The sequence below is a fragment of the Rattus norvegicus genome, chromosome 13 (assembly GCF_021556685.1).
Source record: "Rattus norvegicus strain SHRSP/BbbUtx chromosome 13, alternate assembly SHRSP_T2T, whole genome shotgun sequence".
NCBI lineage: Eukaryota > Metazoa > Chordata > Mammalia > Rodentia > Muridae > Rattus > Rattus norvegicus.
The window spans coordinates 40,691,543-40,711,665 of record NC_141546.1 but is presented as its reverse complement, the minus strand read 5'-3'; the positions used below and the strand labels follow the sequence as shown (position 1 = coordinate 40,711,665).

The window sequence follows — 20,123 nt, the reverse complement described above, 5'->3', positions numbered from 1 at the left end:
CAACCCCTGACTGTTGATCCAGATTAGGGTCTTCAGGCTCGCATGGCGGGAACTTTACTGACTGAGATACCCTCCCCCAGTCCCCATTAGTAAACATTCACCTTTATGGCGTGGAGATGGTGTTTCCGCTGAGGCAGGTAAGAGCCAGGACTTCCTTTCGGTGCCATATTGTGTATTGTTGTGGCTGACCGTTATTGTCCTGAAATGTTAACATTGTTCAGTGCTTGTATGATATTGCTGCTAAGTAATTTGGGTGTCATTTCTACCGTTACATTACATGATTGGCAGCTTAATATATGCGGAAGAATTAAGAAACCAAGTAGATAGGCAAGCCAGGCAATTTGAGGAATTTCATAAGGATTCTCATTCTCCCTGGGGACATACTTCTTTTGCTATAGTAAAACAAAATCCATCACCTAGAGTGTTTTCCAAATTTATCATGAATAATAGAGGGATGATCACTGTTCTAATATTTAGTTATGACTAGTAGTTACTGTGTACCAATCACTGGAAAAATAATATTTCTTGAAGTGAATTGTCTCATTAATGGATATTTCCTTATTAATCGTGCTCTAGAGATCAGCCCATTGAGAACTAAACATATTCAAGAATTTGTTGAGTTACTAACTAGTAAGAAGTAGAGATCAAAACCCAGTGTGCCCTTTGTATATAGAAGGAAAGCTTGTGGTTGGCGGCTGCGTCTCAACATTCTTTTCTAGGTCCCCTTTCTAGCTATTTTTATTCTCAAGGAACCAGTCTTCCTCCAAGAACACAATTCTTTTTTGTCCCTTTCATGCGCGCCCTGCCTGGAATGGTGTTCTACATCGCCTTTGCATATGCTGCCTTTTACTCTAGCTATTGGATATAAGAAGGTTCGGTGTTGACATATATGACTTGAGGTGGTATCACCCATTGGGGTTATTTCCTGTTGCCGTCACCTACCACAGTTTCGGGTTATCAGTCTGCTTACTCATCGTCTGTTCTGTAGAAGGCGAGTTCCATGGAGGCAGGAACTTAGTCTTTCTAGTCTTGGTGGTGGTGGTGGTGGTGTGTGTGTGTGTGTGTGTGTGTGTGTGTGTGTGTGTGTGTGTATGTGTGTGTGCGTGCGTGCACATGTGCCTGTGTGTATTTATATGTACATTTCTGTACAGAGGCCAGAGTTACAGTGCCCAGGGTCTTTCTGTATCGTTTCCCACCATATCTTTTGAGACAGAGTCACTCACTGAATGTGGAACTCACAGATCCAGAAAGATGGCCAGTGAGACCCAGAACCTCCTTATCGACATAGCACAGTGTTGCTTGTATGTGTTTATATTGGTTTGGGGAGATCCAACTCAGGTATTCCTCGCATGCCAGCACTTTACCAGAAGAGCCGTGTCCCAGCCTTGGCCTGGTCCTTACACATGCCTAGGTCTTCGCCCTATCGGCACCGGGAACTCTAGAGTCGGCACTAGAATAATCGTGCTCCTCATGAAATGATGACAGTTGTGATTGGAAGGGTTAAAAGTTAGGAAGGATGGGTTTGCTAAAGTGGAAGTTGGCCTCCCCAGCTGTATGTCTGTGTCATAGCTATTCTCAGACAGCTAGTCTTAGCGACTGCAGTGGTTGTAGTCAATAAGGCAAGGAGGGGCCTCCCTGCCCCAAGGCCAGGTAAAAGTACAGGAGGCAGGCTCCCAAGCAGTGTCAGTTGACAAATCCTTTCTCCTCTTGTGGTGGAGCTGGTTATCTAACATCCTGTGTGAAACATTGTCTCACCTCTGCTTTTTACTACTATATGCCTTGCCAAACACATACATCGAGAACTTACGGTGGAAGGGAATAACGTGTGTATTAAAGGTGATGGATTTTCTATGAAAATCAGGAGACGAAGGGAATCCTTACCAAATGGATCTGTTGTGAAGATCTTCCGTTAGAAGTAAGACAGTCCCTGCACCACTGGGGGTTGGGGTGGGGAGCAGGACTGAGTGAGAGTTAAAATGAAGCAGGCTCATCAGAATTTTCCTAAGGGTTTTGGGGTACTGTAAAGCTCTGTTGGCAGGGTGTAGGAATGTTTCACTTTCAGTGGTGTTGCAGGGGAGAAAATTACCTAAGATACATAGGGTTTATTTAGTTCATTCCTCCAGGGTACAGTACCTCACTGCAGGGAGGTCACCATTGTGGGGTTTGAGGTAGCTGGCCATGTCACTCTTAGTCAAGAGTCGAGAGAATGCATGCATGCACGCTCACTCACTCGCTTGCACACACTGCTTTAGTTCTCTGATTTTACACAGTCAGGACTACCTGCCTAGAGAATGATGCCACGCCCACTGGGCTCCATAATTCCATATCACTTAACAAACTGATGGCAACTCACCGCATCATACTCAGAGGTCATAGGCCAATCAAGGCAGACTGCCCCTTATTGAGACTCTTTTTCGAGATGATTCTAGGTCATCTTAAGTTGACCATTCAAGTCAGCCATTATGTAGGTGCTTTTTCTCCTCAATGCCAGTTTGACAGTTTTCCAGGGTGCTAGTGAAATCCTAAGGTTGCTGTTCACAAATGGGAGAGCTGGAATAATAAAATGGAGGAATAATCCAAGGCTAGAGAGCAGGTCCATTACCAGAGTGGACGAGCTTTGTGTAGAACCTGCCTAGAGCCCATCTGTATCAACCTTTGTGATGGAGGAAATCAGAAGCAAGGGGTCACAGTGGCTGTAAGGTCAAGTATGTTTGACCCAGGTTAGATTTCCAGCCATTAAGAGTAGTAGCACATGTTCTTTTCATTTCCATGTCTGTGCCTGCGTGAAATCGGACCCCTCAGTGTTTCACTATGGATGGGAAGGGGCTCATGAAGCCTACCCATTCCTGAGGAGCTATTGGGAATTATTTGTTGCTAGCATAGGAGGTGATGTTTCCCTCAGTTGTTTAGGCACTGGTAAGTTGCCCATGCTCTGGTAGATAACTACACTGAATCATGAAAGCAACTCAGTAAGTTCCATGCACGCACGCACACGCACACATGCAGTGCACATCCATATGTGCACATGCATGTATTGACACATACATGCACATGTGCATGTGTGCACACATGCATGCACACCTACACCCACATGTGCACGTAGATGTTTGCACAACACTCACACATACATGTACATACATGTACACATGTTTGCACACACACCTGCACACCTGCACACACACACACACACACACAGAGCAGGTAGAGGACTTGTTGCAAAGAAGGGATTCAGTGGGAAAGGGAGGGATTGAGACAGGGGAAAGGAGGAGAAAATGACCACAATTAATTATGTATGTGTGTAAACTGTCAAAGGATAAACAAACAAAAGACTAATTTACATAGCATTTTGTTAAGTCGTCCTGTAACGGCCCTACTTGGCCACCTTGTTTTGAAGGATAACGGAATTTTGGTATTTTCAGCAGAAAATTTTGAATCACCAAAGGTGTAATGATTTTTTTTTTTAGGAATAGTCACAGTTACCTATGGATAGTGGTAATTCATATTAAGTTATAATCTACTATTCAACAATTCCCACACACATTTGATTGATGTAGAAAATGAGAGATATACGTTCAGAGAGGCTACATGACATGTCCAGAGCCACATGGCCAAAGGAAGGAAGCCTAGACTCAAATTCATTTCTTTTTCAAATGTAATTTTTATTAATCTGTTGAGAATTTCATATGCACATAGAATATATTTTGATTATATTCACTTCTCATCCATAGCCTTAACTCTCCTAGAATCCATCTGTCATTCTTTCAATATCTTTCAACTTCATTTCCTTAAAAAAAAAAAGATAACCCATAGAGTCAACCTTGTGCCTCCTGTGTATTATGGGTACAGCAACACTGTGGCATGGTAAAGTTACCACCAGCCAAGGGAAACTCCCAGGTTTTTTTACAGTTGGTGAAATTTGGAACATAATACATGGGATGGTCTTTTATTAAGTAAAATTCTTCCTTATCATAGAATAAGCAGCATCAGTACAGTTCTTGAAGAGCTGTATGTTGCAGTCTTCTAAAAATAGCCATTGACTGTGATGACATCACCCACAATTCACTGACATTGTCTTCCCAAAAAAAGAATGGGTCTTATAATGCTCAAAACATTTAAATGACATTTTAAAAGATTTATTTTCATTTTAAAATTATATGTCTACATATGTCTGTGTGGGTTACTTTGCATGGGAGCACAGTTGCCCAGGGAGGCCAGAAGAGACCATCAGACCCCATGGAGTTGAGGTTAAATGTGGTTGTGAGCCACCAGATATGGGTGCTAGGAACTGATCTCCGTATCCTCTCCAAAAGCAGTAGGTGCTCCTGACCACTGAGCCATCTCTCCAGCGGCTGACATGACACTTTGACAATTCAGTATTGGCAATAATGTGAAAGTTTTGTGGTTTTCTTGTTGGGTTGTAGGCTCAGTAATTCTTGGTTATGGAGTATGGTTTTGTGTGTTTGAGCTCATGGGATTTGCAGACAGCACCTGAGTGTATAGAAATAGACTACTTCCGGCAGATGGAGAGAGACCAGGTATGAATCAAGTGTAGCATGACACAGACCATCTGCTTTTGGCTACAGTCTGCTGATTTAACATGCTAGTCCATTCCCTGACTCTGGAAGCAGAACCTATATAAAAAAAACAAAACAAAACAAAACAAAACAAAACAAGCACTTCCAAAAGATGGCTCTGTGTGTGTCACTAAGGGAAGTCTTGTGTATCGAGAAGTCTAGTTTTAGACTTACTGTTTGTGTCTGGGTACTTTCTTGGTTCTAGTTTCTGGTAGGAAAGTTGCAAAATGAAAAGTCTAAACACAGCATGCTTGATAACAAAACGTGTGTTCATTCTTTGCAGTGGACGTGGAGACAGACGGGGGATTCTTATAAATTGCAAAGGAAAATACATCACTCACCCATGGAGGGGAAGAGACAGCTGGACAGAAGGGACTTTGGTAAAAGACTCTCTCTGGATAGTAGTCTTGTGGTAAGTGCTAACTGTTCACTGACCACTGTATGTGCTTTGGCTTCAAGTCCGTTATTTTTTTGACTGTTACTTCCTGAACGATCCGCTGCTAAAACCCCGATTCCATTTACCCCATTAAGCAGCATCCGTTGGGATTTGGGCTCATTTATTTTTTACAAACTCAAAAGCCAGCAAATTATTGGAATATTTTTACAGTGTCTTAATAGGTAAATGTCATAATCTGTCAACATTACATATAATTACATTAATGCCTGGCTGAAATAGACATTAGCCTATACAGAGCTGGGACTGTGCCTCAGGTCCATTTGTGGAGGATGCCAGGCCTGCGTGTGGTTGCTCCCCCATCCCATTCACTGTGGAGCTAAACTGAGCAAGAGTTCAATACAACTTCAAGAGCTGAAGAGCCAAGAGAGTAGCTGAGTGCCTCTTGGCTTTATATTTGTTCTGTTCCACATAATGTTTATTTCTGAGAGTTTTTATTCCAGTTCCTTTAAAAAATGTTACTTAGCATGTGTGTATATGATGTGCATGTGTGTGAATGTGTGAATGCACGTGCAGGTCAGAGACTGCTTTCAGAATGCTGTTTTTGTCTTCTACCTAATCAAGGAGGCAAAGTCTCTCTTGTTTTTGCTGCTGTGCTGTACACTCTAGGGTAGCTGGCTTTAGAACGTCACACTGGCCCTCCTGCCTTCAAATCCCATCTTACTATAGAAGTCCAAGAATTTTAAATGAACATTACTATGTCTTGCTTGTTATGTGATCTCCAGTGATCAAATTCAGGTGTTTGTTTTTACCCACCGAACCATATTGCTGACCCTAGTGGACACTATTTTTTACAGCCTGGTTGGGATCACCTTTGAGTGTGTGCATCTAGTTAGCCCAATGAAACAGCTTAAATTGCTGTACTTGGAAGCTTGGCTTCATTTCCGAGGCCTCTGGAGGGACATATGGTAAACCACCTTCTCTGTTCTATGGTACATGTGAACACAGCAAGATATTAGATGAGGACAATAGCTTAGCATGCTGTGATCATTAGTGACACATAGCTCTCTTTTGGTCCCTTCTTTTGTGGAGCTTGAGGAGTAGCACTGAGCCAGCCTGCCAGCCTACACTTACACATATGTACATGCACACACTCATGCGCACTAATGGGCAGCTCTCCCACTCCACACAGGTACTGAGCTGCCTTGCCAGTCGTGTCTCTCCAACCCTGCTTCGACTCCAGGGTTTTCTGTTTGTTTGTTTGTTTGTTTTATCTACAGTCTTGTTTTTTTCTGCGATTAACCTTCCTAAGGCTGCGTGCGACCCTCTAATACAGTTCCTCATGTTGTGGTGAACCCCAACCACAACATTATTTTCATTGCTATTCCGTAAGTGTAATTTTGCTCCTGTCATGAATCATGATGTAAATATTATTTTGGAGATAGAAGTTTGCCCAAGGGGTCGAGAACCATGTTTTGAGATCCGTGGCCTCAATGCTTTTCATGAGTGGGGTTCTGAGTCAGAGAAGAGGGCATGTGATCTTGTGTCAAGTTTTTCACGTGACTCAGAATCTGGCTGTGGGCTCAGCATGCTCTTGGAGGCTGGGGGCTTGGGTGATGTTTTAACTGTTGTTTTCTATAGCTACAACTATACCTCATAGCCTACAACATGTCGTATCTGCTTGGAAAGTGGGCGAAGGAGGTGTGCGTTCTCGTTCCCTTTTCAACTTCTGGGCAAACTGGTAAGGAAGGGGTAATTTCTCAGTCCCCTTTGCAGAAGAAAATCTTCATGAATGTTGACATGCCAAGATTCGGGTCTGACTTAGGCTTAGGCAGAGACAGCAGCAGCCATATGGTATGATAGGGATAGTTCAAAAGCATTCTCTTAATCCAGAAATAGCATCCTGGTTGGTTGGTCTCCAGAGCCGCCTATTTCTGCCTCCAGTCTCAACTAATATGCAAATACCCTATAAAGGCAAACATGCGAAGCTATCAACTTTCAATACTTCATAGTTCAATCCTTAGCAAAACACCTCAGATCAATTCAGAATGTGAAGAGCAGACGTTTACAGAGGCTGTTGGTAAATAGGGTGTACATAGATACTTATTTTATATATGTGTACACATGTTTACATGCCACAACATGTATGTGGAGGTAAGGGACAATTTTCTGGAGTCAGTTCTTTGTTTCTCTCATATGTGTATTGAGGACCACACTCAGGTCATCAGGCTTGGTGGCAGGGACCTTTACCCACTGAGCCACCATGTTGGCACACACCCTGTTTTGTGAGACAGGGTTTCTTATTGACCTGGAAGTTTTCAAACAGAATAGAATGGTGGGCCAGGGGGCCTTAGAGATCCACCTGTGTTTGCATCCCTGCCCTGGGATTACAAGCACGTACCACCGGATGCAGCTTTTTACCAGAGTTCTGGTGATCAAATTCTGGTCCTCCTGCTTGTACGCCAAACCCTTTACTGCATATGCTATCTTGCTGGCTCCCTCCGTTTTTTGAGAGAAGGCCTCTTGCTACCCAGCATTCACCAAGTAGGTTACACTGGCTGGCCAGCGAGTCCCACGAATCTACCTGTTCTTGTCACCCCCAGCACAGGGATCTCCAACGTTTTCTGGCCAGCCTGGTGTAGTGTTTTGTTTTGTTTTTTTTGTTTCTCCCTACATGGATCTTGGCAATAGAACTCATGCTTGCAAGTCAAACACTTTACTAACTGAGCCATTTCTTTCTAGCCTTGTAAAACCTTTGAATGACAGACCCAGCAAAGTTACTTGCTTTTCTTAAAGTTAACGAGGAGGATAACACCAGGCAGAAAGCACAGGTCTCCATTCCTGTTCCTTATCTTTGACCAAACATTAGCCCAGGAAGAGATGTCCTTTGGGGAAACTGACTGGATGGGAAAGAAACATGGAGTCCTTACCTCTTAAAATTCCAGTGTAGTAACCATCATGACCAGGATTTCTGAGAGTTAGGAGACCCAGAGGTGATTTCCTCATTCAGACTTTGCAGGAGAAAATTCTTCCTCATGAACTCTAAGAATAAGGTATTATTAACTTTAGTACCTTTTTATTTTACTTCATCAAGTCGTGAAATGTTAAGTTAGAAATTACGGCTCTCTTGCAGTGGCTTTTAAATATTTTTCAGCCTGGAAGAACCATAGAGTGAAGAAAGAGGGCAGACAGAGAAAAACAAAGAAGAAAAGCTGTTTATGTCCCTTAGTGACAGCTTTGAGGACTAGGCATAGAGGGATTTTAAAGTGTGTGTGTGCGCGTGCGTGTGTGCGTGTGTGTGTGTGTGTGTGTGTGTGTGTGTATACACAAGAGCATATGTACAGGTTGGAGGATGACCCCTGGTGTTGATTGGTCCTCACTTTCTGCTTCTTTTGAAGCAGGATGTCTTGTTCCCCATTATGCACGCCAGGCTTTGAAAATGTAGTACTGAGCCCACCCACTCTCCATTGGTGCAGCTGGATGGGTGCTGGGCATGGATCTGGGCTGAAGGCTAGAAGTCAGAATCTGGAGGACTGAGAGTATGTGCTCAGGATAACTAGTTGCTAGAAGTCTTGATGGATCTAGAGCAGAACCCAAGAAGGACAGAGCTCTTGCAGTTTACTTTAACCCAGCTCTGAGGACAGTAAGTGAAGGATAGACGTTCTAAGCAGCAGACACAGGCATGTCAGCAGTGGGGGCTGACAGTGTCTAACACCAAAACCACCTTAGCTGGCAGCTCTGGGCGTTTGCTTGGCAAATCACACATTGAGGTTAGACCACAATGGTTTCTTTCCTTTAGTCATACTAGCTGAGATTTATTGGAGTTTAACACATGCCAGACAGTCTACACAGAGCTTTATATAGAAATGGCGAATACAACAATTCTAACTCTCCCTACCTTACAAATGAGAATTCTGCAGCTTTCTGTGTACCCTAGCTCCCCCAAAGCCGTAGGACTTTGGCGTGTTTGAGCTGAAACTTCATCTTTGGGTCTGGCTTTGCGTACCTTGAAGTAGAAACTTCTGTGACAGCCACGAGGGGAGTCTATCTATGCTGCGTCCATGACTGAAAGGCCTCCAGCTGTTCTGACAGAACTACAAACTTCCATGCCATATGTGTGCCCAGTGATGAGGGGAGGCAGGCTTGGTTTCATCAAGAGCAATTAATTGCCCAGGAGTGGGGTTGGGAGGGAGGGGTTCATAAGGAATAGGGACCATGAGTGTTGAAGGGTGGAGCTGGGCCTACTTTCTGAGTTTGGGATTTTTTTTTTAAATTTCTTTTATTCTGTGAACCAACTCCCATTTAGAAGAATATGCATGTATTTCCCTGAGGAATTATTGAGCAGAGGGAAATATCTGGGGAATGATGGGGGCACCCAGCTTGTAGGTAGATGACCTTCATGACAGGATACCCCAGTGTGATAACCTGGTAATCCCGTCTGAGTGTTAGGCAGACTTTTAGTTGGACTGCTGACTGTTGGAGAGAGCAGAGGCCCTGAAGAATTTCTCGCTTTCCAGAGGGAATGCTGTTGTTTCGTTCACTTCCTTCCTCTGGTTTAGGCTTTCTCTGAGAGAGGCTTCTCCTTCCCTTCCTCTCAGCCCTCTGACACAATAATCACACCTCCAAGACTCCCATGAAAATGCTCCCTTTTTGAGACATGGTCTTATGCAGGCCAGGCTAGTCTCAAACTTGCCATGTAGTTAGCTTTACCCATCCACATGAAATAACGAGGAGTCAAAGAGAAGGCAGTCTCATTTGAAGATTGCCCAGCTCATGATGACTGGTGGGCATGTTTGTTGGGGCTTTTCTTGATTATTAACTGATGCAAGAAGGCCCAGCCTACTGTGGGTTGCACCATTCCCTTGGCTTTGTAAGAAAGCTAGCTTAGCATAAGCCCTAGTGATCTTGCTAGTAAGAAGCATTCTTCCATGGTCTCTCCTTCTATGGCTTCTCAAATTCTTGCTTGAGTTCCTACCATGACTTCTTTCAGTTATAGGCTGTAGACTATAAGTTGGCATAAACCTTCCCTCCCCCAAATTGCCTTTGGTTAGAGTGTTTTTTAATCACAGCAGCAGAATGAAGCTAGAACACTCGTTATGTAGCCCAGGATAACCTTGAATTTCTGATCTTCCTACTCCCATGTCCTAAGTGGTTTCAGATGTATGCCTGATTTAAATACAGTGTAGGGATGGATGGAATCCAGGGTTTGTCCCCCTAACAGAGCTACAGTATAACTTCTTAGAGGACACAGACCATGTCTTATCCATGTTTGTGCACTGATACATGGACCTTGCTTAGTGGGATAAATGTGGGTTTGAGTTTGTTCATGAGTAGCTGTCTGTCCATGAGCTTCAGAAACATTTGCAGGGGACCTAGGTATGGAGAGATGCTACTACTGTTGGTGATGGTACTACTTCTTATTCTCATGCAAGAATGATCCTACTGTGTGTTCTGTGTGTGTGTGTGTGTGTGTGTGTGTGTGTGTATGTGTGTGCAACTCCCAAGTCTTTGAAATGACTGAAACATTTTATGCTGTTCTGTATTTGTGCATATTTATGGGGAAAATCCATATGGTATCCTAAAATTCTCAAGGGCATCTGTGACCGGAGAATGGTAGGGCAGTTTGACGGCTGAGTGCTTCCCAGAGCATCTGCCCATGGACCACTCTCCTGGGGACACAGAGAAGGATGCTCTGTATCCTCTGATGTCCATCATCAGTTGTATTTAGCTAGAGCAGTGAGCACTACCTTTCAGTGTGCGATATCTTCTTGTGCATCCTTGAAATATCTGAGAGCAGTAAATCAAAATAGAAACCAGGCATGCTTTGAGAGCATACACAGGGGGTTGGGGATTTAGCTCAGCGGTAGAGCACTTGCCTAGCGAGCGCAAGGCCCTGGGTTCAGTCCCCAGCTCCGGGAAAAAAAAAGAAAAAAAAAAAAGAAAAGAGAGCATACACAGATGCTGTGTTATTGACGAGGTGGGGAATTGTCCTGCTTCCTCGACAAGAATAAGGACAAATGGCTGGAGATGTTTGCTTGGCATGCTCCCTGTTTCCTTATGGCGCTAAGATCTGCTCTTCATCTTCCTGGTATCTTGATGTCTTCCAGTAACTGGCATTATCAAAGCCTCTGAGTTTCCATGGCAACCAGGTTTCCTGCGTTCTCCTATGGCAGCCTCGTCACTTTCCCTGGCAGGCTTTCCAGTTCTCTGTCCATAACAACAGGTAGCATGTTGATCAGTGTCTCTGGGTGTAGGTCCTTAAACCCATCAGGCTCTGGGGCACCCATCCTGCATGCCAGTTTTCAGTGTGCTCTTCCCATCTGTTTGTTTCGAAAGTGTTCCTCTGAGGAACACTTTCAAGGTTCTCCTTGCCTGGCATCGTTTTCTGGTGCCCTTTGATATGCCGTGTTGTGAGGTTCAGGCTCTCTTCTTGTGTGCCCTTCCTTCAGTTTTTCATCTGTCTTCATAGGAATTGAGCACCTTTGTGGATGAAGCTTCTTGGCATGAGGATCAAGAAATGCAAAGCAGGGTTTCTGCTGATTTCGAACCTTTATCAACCTAATAATTCACTGGTCACAGTACTAGCAGGATGCACACAGCAGGGAAAGGAACAGCAGCCTGTATGAAGCCAGAAGATGGCTTAGTTGGTGAAGTGCTCACCACACAAGCCCGAGGGTCTCACTGCACTCTGGGAATGTAAAAGGGCCAGTCACAGTGGCTGGCGTGCATTTGTAATTCCAGCCCTTGCAGGGTAATGACAGGGAGCTTCCTGGGGCTCAGTGGACAGCCAGCCTATCGTAACCAGTGAGTTCCAGGCCAGTGAGAGACTCTGTCTCAAAAGTACGGTGGACAGTATCCTGAGGAGTGACACTTGTGATTGACAGATGGCTTTGGCAAGCACCCTTGAGACCCCCCTGCCCTGTCTTTCTTGGGGTTTGGATAGAAGTCACCCTTTTGCTTTTATTGATAGAAAGTTCTTACCACAAAGAGAAGGACTTTTATATTTCACTTTAGAGTACTGGCCTAAATTTAAGGTTTGGTGTTTCTGTTCTGCCTGTAGCAAAGGTTTATTGGGAAAGCCACAGAGCCTTAAAAACCAGCCTCCACTGTGCCTGGTTTATACTTCTGAAGTGACTGAGGCCGTAGGTAAGCTCTGTCATCCTGAATCATGGTCTCCCCTTCCTTCTGTGCCCTCCACTGTCTGCCTCTCCTTGCCATTTTCCTCCCCTCTTTCCTAGTGCATGGCAGAGCTCATCACACAGCTAAATCATCAGGATTCTTTGGTTCATCTGTGTAAATGCTACCAAATGTCCATGTATTAATGCTATCTCAGCCGTTTTATGCTAACTTCTCCTCCTATGCTATGATGTGTTATCATATAATACTTATTAGACACCCACCGGGGTCACAAGTTGTACTGCCTTGGCATAGCTTAGCTGGATTCCAGAACCTTCCCGTTTTGTTCACAGCCCTCATCTCCAACCTAATTTCTCCAATTAATATTTTGAGAGCCAGTCTAGAAGCGTTGCATTTGAACACCCCACTTAACGCCAGATGCACAGATCGGAGATTCCTTTCTGTGGACCCGTTTTGCAATTCCCTGCTAACCAAGAGTCCAGTTGGTCTGGACTGCCTTCTACAAGCCCTGACAGAGGTTTCTCCTGATTCCTTTACATTCCAGGTCCTTCCAGATGTTTCCTCCTCATAAATTTCCATTCCTTAATGAGGCTTAATGTATCATAATTATCATTTTCCAAAGGTGCCTCTGAGGCTCTCTTGCCGTCTGTCTTTCGACACCTCCTCGGTCCTTGGTTTTAAGTGCCTGTCTTCAGCCTGGTAGATTTCCTAATACAGTTAATTCACAGACTGCTTTATTCACATGGCTGTGTTGAGGGGAATAAAATCATTTGGTCTGGTGAATTCTAGGATCCATCTGTCAGAGCTGGCACTGTGAGGAGCTTCGGGGCTGTTGGCTTTTTGTGAGGGAAGCTTTCGTCGGAGGCCTGCCATCTTTGGAGGCAAAATAGCTCCAAGGCCTGTCAGTGTCCCAGTGTGAGTAGGCCAGTTCTGAGGCAGAATTCTTGCAGATATCAATGAGGTGCCCATGGATGAAGCTAGTGCTCTCATTTTTTTTTCCTTGTGTGTTATCCCACTGGCCCTGTGAGCATAGGAGGCAGCGATGCAGACAGGGAAGTCCTTGGGATAGTTAGGGCTATGTGAGGATCTTCTGGGCCATGTAAAGGCCTTGAGCCTGCTTGAGGAAGTCAACAAGGAGGAAGGGAAGCAGAAAAGGAGGGAGAGAAGGAAGAAGGGAGAGAGAAGGAGGGAGAGAAGGAAGAGAAAGAACAAAGAGTTGGGAAGGGAAGGAGAGAGAAGAAAGGAGAAGATAGGGAGGGAGGATAAGATAAGAAGGGGAAAGAAATGATAAATGAAAGAGAATAGGGCAAGAGAGGGAGGGAGATATTCGAGTGAGATATGTTTCATGCTTGTAGAAGGATCTGAAGAAGTCCTCGTCTGAGGGCCGGTGTTCTTGTTTCTGTCCGTTGGGAGGTCAGGTGACAGGAGGTGTCAGGGAGAACATCAGGAACCACAGGACCCTGCGTCTAGGAAGAGCCATTATCCCTACCCTTCCGCAAGACCTGTTCTTCCTGGTAGTCCATGGCCTGAGAGGCCAGCCAGCTGGCAGGAAAAACCACTTCCGGGGGAGGGACCACTGCCAATGGTGTCTCCAGCAGTAGCAGGTCAGACTGTAGGCACTCTGTGAACTCCAGTCTTTCAGAGTGGCTGTCATTGCTGAGTCTACTTGGAAAGCAGAGGGACAGGGGTCAGTGCAAGAAGGGAAATGTGAAAGGTGGATTCACTCAGATGGGCTACAAGAGTGAACCCATGTTGAGAAGAAAACCAAGCACAGACAAGTTTGTGTGTGTGTGTGTGTGTGTGTGTGTGTGTTTGTGTGTGTGTGTGTGTGTGTGTGTGTGTGCGCATGCGTGCGTGTGCGTCCAGGCGCTCATCCCCAGTTTGCCATGGAAACAAGGAGGCAGCTTTGGACATCTTCCTCAGTGGCAGCTGCTTTCCACTTTTGATACAGGGCCTCTTACTCTTACTTGGAAGCCACCAGTTCAGCATTTTATCTGCTGAACCACCTCAGGTCAGGCGACAAGAGGGGATAACAGGTGTCAGGCAGGGAGGTGGCAAGATGTAACCCTATCCCCATAGTTTTTCTGTTTGTTTTTGAGACATGGCCTCATTATTTACTACGTAGACCAGGTTGGTTGTGAACAGAGTCTTGCCCACCAATATGCGAGTGCTGGGATTAAAGACTACCTCTGCCTCCTGAGAGCGCCACAGTTGAAGAGAGGCGTCACCACATTCAACGGTCCCTTAATACTGCATTTGAAGTGAACTTCTTCTGCTTGTGGTTTCTCAGCCTGGCACTTTGGACTGTTTGTGGGAACTCGGATCCTATACACCTATAATATGGTCTTTTTGCTGTGGGGTCCCTGATGAAGATGCCTGGTACAGAGCTATGCACCCATGTGTGGCACTGGCTATGTAAGAGGCTGGTCACTTCATTAGAATTCTAAAGTCTTGGGCCGGAGAGATGACGAATGTGGTTAGAGCACTTGTCAGTGAGCTCAGATCTCCAGTGTCCCTGTAAGAAGCCAGGTGTGGCGGCAGATGTTTGCAATCCCTGTGACAATAGAGCTGTAGGGACAGGCTGATCCCTAGGGCTCTCTAGCCTCCTCTGTGAGTCCTCAGATGTTAGAAATCCTGTCTGCACAAAGGTTGATGAGTGTTTCTGAGAAGCAGGAACCCATGTTGTCCATTGGCTTCCAGATGCGTGTGCACACGCTGCTTGTATGAGCTTTGCCATCTTACCTGCCTTCTCTGATCCTCCACATGTATAAGCAGACAACATTATCTCTCCCTCCTCGGGCAAGTAGAAGAACCAAAGGAAGAAAATAAGAAAATAACTCGCGTTCTATGCAGCACTGAGCCTCGAATGCCCTCTTTGTATTGGAAACCCAAGATGGTGGCTCTCTTTGTCTGCATATAGAAAGGGGAGTTTAGAAGACAAGTTTCTTCCCTTTGCTTTTTAAATATACATATACGGTCTGTAAGAAACAAATCAGCATAACCAGAATGCTCTCGGCCCGAAATGTCCCCTCCGGTTCCTTGCTGCGTGTTGTCTCTTGCCAAGCCCAGAATTCCTTTCTTCTTACTCCAGTTGCTCAGGAGTTCCCTATTAATGACTAGGCCAGACCTTTTAATATGGAACATTGTATTTTTTTTTCTTTCTGGAACTTTTGGGCTTCTGCCTTCACAGCTGAATTCTGGCCAATGACTATTTATAACAGGTAATTTTATTCCAGAGCCTTCCAAAAGTGCCCGAGCGCATGCACAATGACTCGCTGTGCCCCGGGTCCTGCTGAGTCTTTCTTCCCCAGGCCCCTGCTGAATCAGACTCTCAACTGGGCTGTGAAGTCCCTCTTTGTTTGCCTTCTGTCTTCAGTTGCTCTGAGCTCTGCCAACTTGGAGCAGTGGGAGATAGATGGATTTCGGGGGAAGGAACTGGAGAACGTTTCCCGTCTAACTGCCTCCCCTTATTGGGGGAGGAGTGGGAGACGACATGGAGGGGTCTAAGTGGAAAAAGTTTTCCACTACATAAAGAGAAAGAGGAAGCAGGGTTTCGGTGGCATTTTGCCAGGTTCCAGGAATGCGCCAACCCTGGGAATTGGCCCCTGGCCAGCCCCCTCAGCGGCTGCTGACTTGGGAAAACTGGCTCTCTGGTGGCTGCCAAGAATGTAGACAATGGCCTTTTGGATAGCTCAGCTTTTGAAAGTTTGGCTTTTGTTTTATTGTCACCAAAGGTAACATTTATTGGGCACCTATGTATACAGGCCAAAAGATAAAATGCATGATTGGGAGTCCCTGTAACTTAACCAGGCAGAAGAGCCAGGGTCCTGGTTAATACAAAAAGCCTGCATTCAATTAGGATCTAATCCTCTACTGGGGCAATGCTGCTACCTTAGATGCGAGTGCTGAGCAACCCGGAAATTCTAGAATTAAAGTTAGTTTTAAGCGTTAAGCTGAGCTGCAAATGAAATTCATTTACTCCATTATCATTTGGTTGAGAAAAATCTTTGTTGTAGACCAGATGTGTTCTGACTGAAGGAAAGAAGTCAGACTCAGTGCTTGGTTTAGGACAGAGTAGCCCTGATTTATATTGAACACTTTTGTCTGGGAGGGAAAGACAGTAGCTAGTTACACACATTGCAACACATGCGTGTGCACAAACACACACGTACATTTTTTAATATGTAATCTTCTAATAATGAGTGGTAGTGGTGGTATTATTTTTAAGATTTATTTTATTTTTGTGATTTATGTGGATGATTTTTTTGTCTGTTAATATATAGTGTATGTGGGCTGGTACCCATGGAAGCTAGAAGGCGTCAGATCCCAGAGGCTGGAGTTACAGGCAGTTGTGAGGCATCCAATATGGGTGCTGAGAACCAAACTTGAGTCCTCTAGATGAGCCGTGACTACTTGTAACCACCGAACCATCTCCTCAGACACTAAATGGTGTTACTTTAACAATAACTGATTTTATTCTATAAGGAGTCTATTGAAATGGCTCACTGGGTAAACTGCTTATCACACAAGCATAAGGATATGAGTTCAGTCCCTTTGAACACTCTTAAAACAGTCCAGCCCCAGCACTGGAGAGAGAGGCAGCAGGGCTTCAGGACTTGCTGGCTAGCCATTTATACTAAGTCCTTACATTCCAGGTTCATTGAGAGACACTGTCTGAGAAAATAAGGTGGGGTCGCAGATGGCTAAGTGGGTTAAAGAGATTGCCTCTCAAGTCTTGTAGACTTGAAATCCATTCTGGGAACTCATGGAAAAGTAAAAGGAGAAAATTAACCTCACAAAGTTGTGCCCTGACCTCTAAATGCATACCATGGCACACATGTTCCTCCCGCAGTATCCATACACATACAGTGTTCATAATAAATAAAATCGAAGTAAGGTGGAGAGCTAGTGAGGAAGATACCAGACACCCAGCTTCTGGTTACCACATCTGTGCATGGCACACATGCACATACATGCACACACACACACACACACACACACACACACACACACACAATAAAAGGACATGTGCATACACATATACACACACAAGACTAGTGGGTGGCTTTTCCTACTAGGAGTATTAATAATAAGAGTATTATACTGGGATGAGGTGCTGAGCTTCAATGTCGGCTGTGTTCGCTCAGTTATCAGGACAAGGTTGTAGAATAGCATCCTGATTATACCAGTGAAGAGCTGAGGCTGGATGATTAAGTAACTTGTTCCAGATCACGTGACCCCTAACAGCAAGGTCTGCCTTCCTGCGCAGCGTGTGTTGCTTGTGTCTGTGATATACACATCTCTATTGTGTACTTTCAAAGTGAAGAGTTTTCTGGCTTCCCTCGGTTGCCATGGTGATGTGTGGGTAACTCCTGGGATACCACTGGGCCTGGTACCATAGCTTCAATGGCCATTTTACAGTGGCTTCTCTCAGAGCAGATAGAGGCTTTTCAGCTTGGAGCCCGTCCGATACAGAGAACCTGTTCTCCCTTGCACTGTGGTGAGATTCTATTCTCTCTGTGAGGGGGATGAGCAGCGAGGGTGTGGGATTAGTCAGGGAGCTTGTCTGAGAATGCCTCTGGAAGAGGTGCAGGACTCCCCACTTTGCTATCAACCCCCCATACCTCCTCTCAAGAAGGTCCAATTTGCATGAATCCAGTTATAAAAGACATATCAGCAGCTGCGCTCTCTCTCTCTCTCTCTCTCTCTCTCTCTCTCTCTCTCTCTCTTTCTCTCTTTTGAGAAGGATTCTCCACCTAACAAAGGGCTCAGGGAAGATTTTTAAAAATAGCTCTTAATACATCTTCAATTGGATTTAATTCTCAAAGATCCAATTTGCAGTCGTTTCCCATGACGCTAAGCCCCAGCATCAGATCTTCTTCTTTCCTCTGATGGAAAACAGATCACAAATGGTATTTTGGGTTGAAGCACTTTCCCCAGGAACCCCAAAGAGCCTGCCGTTGTCCAGAGAAGGGAGGTTTTACTCAGAGAGAGGAGACAAAGCCAGGCTTACAGGTCTCAGTTCTCCTATGGAGGTGCTTTCCTGAATTGACGACTGCAGGTAGATTGGTGGACAGATCAAGACCAGGCAGTGTCCTGCGCGCAGTCCAGTGCCGCATTTTATAACCTTCCCACATGTCTGTAAAGAAGGTTGTGGATTACAGTGGTCTAGAAAGGTTTTCACTTATAGCAAATCATATTTATTAAATGTTTACTCATTTAATACGTTATTTTGATGCTCATGTGTGTTGTGGTCATATGTGTGTAGGCATGCTAACAAATGTGCATGCATGCATGTAGAGGCCAGAGGTCAGCCTCTGCAGTCCTCACCGCAAAAGCCACTTTATTTTATTTATTTGTCTTTGGATATGGTAGTGTGGGTGTGGCATACATAAAAGTTTACATGGTTTATGAATGTGGGTCTTCCTGTGTGTGGAGGCCAGAGCTAGATCTAATGGTGTTCTGCAGTTGCTTTCCATGTTATTTTGTGAGTCAGACTCTCACTGAGCCTGGAGTTTATCAATTCAGCTAAGCTGACAAGCTCTCCTGTCTCTGCCTTCCAGCATTGGGGTTACCAAAATTCACACCCAAGTTTTTATGTGTGTACTAAGGATCCAAGTTCAGGTCCCCCTACTTATACATTAAGTACATGACTGAGTTTTCAGTCCTGTCCCCCTCAAAAGGTTGAGTTTTGAAAGAGACAGTTATTGCATTTTTTTTCTTGAAATTTCTGTGATGTTTCCTTCAGAATTTTGGTAAGTTCTGCAGGAAGCTATACCAGTGGATGCCATGAGGACAGAGTATGAGCTATGAATGCTGAGCTTGGGAGTTTGCCCTCACTCTGTCATGGTATGGATTTCAGTCAGGCAATATGGATGTATGATATCGAGAAGGAAAAATGGGTAGCTGAGTGACTGTCAAAATAGAGGATAGCTCTCTAGGGGTAAGCAGTGATTCTGGATCAAAGGAGACCAACAGAGAGAAACAGGAAGGAGTAAGTGGGACAGAGGAGAAACATAAAGAAATAAGTTTATCGGCAGAACACACTACACACACACACACACACACACACACACACATCCACAACCACACAGAGCCTCACACATACACATATACACAGACACGCATACAAAAACATATACACACTTTATATGCACATACACAGTCACACACAGCTACACAGACATACACACATACACACATAGACACATACACAGAGACAAAATCAGACACACATTCTATACACACAGAGACATACACAGACACACATACACACACAAAACTCAACACAGATTCATATCTAGCACACACAGAGAGTAGAGGGCTATATTCAATTAAGTGGACCCAGTGTCCTCTCTGTTCTCAAACCCCTCAGAATTCAGCTGGTACTTCTTTGGTAATAAGAGGTCCCTGACTCATGATGACTACACAATGGGAGGAGGCAGGAGATCATGTTTGTGGCAGACCACACCCCTGCACTGCCCTTCCTGTCTCTAAAGCTGGATGACTCTGATCCTTCTTGGAAAGGTGGGCACTGACCCAGATGAAGGTGTATGCAAAGAGACCAAGCCCAGCCTTCATAAAGGGCAGAGATTCTGGGGAAACCCAAGGCTCGACACCAAGGTGGCAGGCATTTAATGCTGTCATCCCCACTGAGGGGGATGAATAAACACTCAGAACTGGATGAGAGTCTGGGAATGAAGCACAGCCATTCTGTCTGCCTAGCATGCACAAAGCCCTGGGTTCCATCCTAACACTGTAAAACCAGATGTGTGGGCACACCTGTGGGCACACCTACAGCCCACTAAGTTCACTATAAGAACCTACAGTCCAGTATGGCAGGTAATGGGGAGGACCAGAAGATCAAGGCCATCCTCTGCTACATGGAAAGTTTGAGACCAGCCTGGGATACATGAGATCAAAACCACATCACTCCCACACATGCATGTTGCAGGGGGGAATTGAAAATGATAAGATGCCATGTGGCACTATTTTTTCAAACTAATTATCAGAGACAA

General features: G+C 44.9%; 1 protein-coding gene across 3 annotated transcripts in view; it reads left to right on the top strand.

Moving 5' to 3' along the window:
• Nckap5 (NCK-associated protein 5) overlaps positions 1-20,123 on the top strand; it is a 901,285-nt gene that overhangs the window by 118,699 nt on the left and 762,463 nt on the right. For all 3 annotated transcript variants that reach the window (XM_087581938.1, XM_087581942.1, XM_087581939.1), the window contains exon 2: positions 4,858-4,986. In XM_087581938.1, coding sequence (XP_087438064.1) covers positions 4,918-4,986 — 69 coding nt within the window. In that variant the 5' untranslated portion in view covers positions 4,858-4,917. The remainder of the gene's footprint in view (positions 1-4,857; positions 4,987-20,123) is intronic.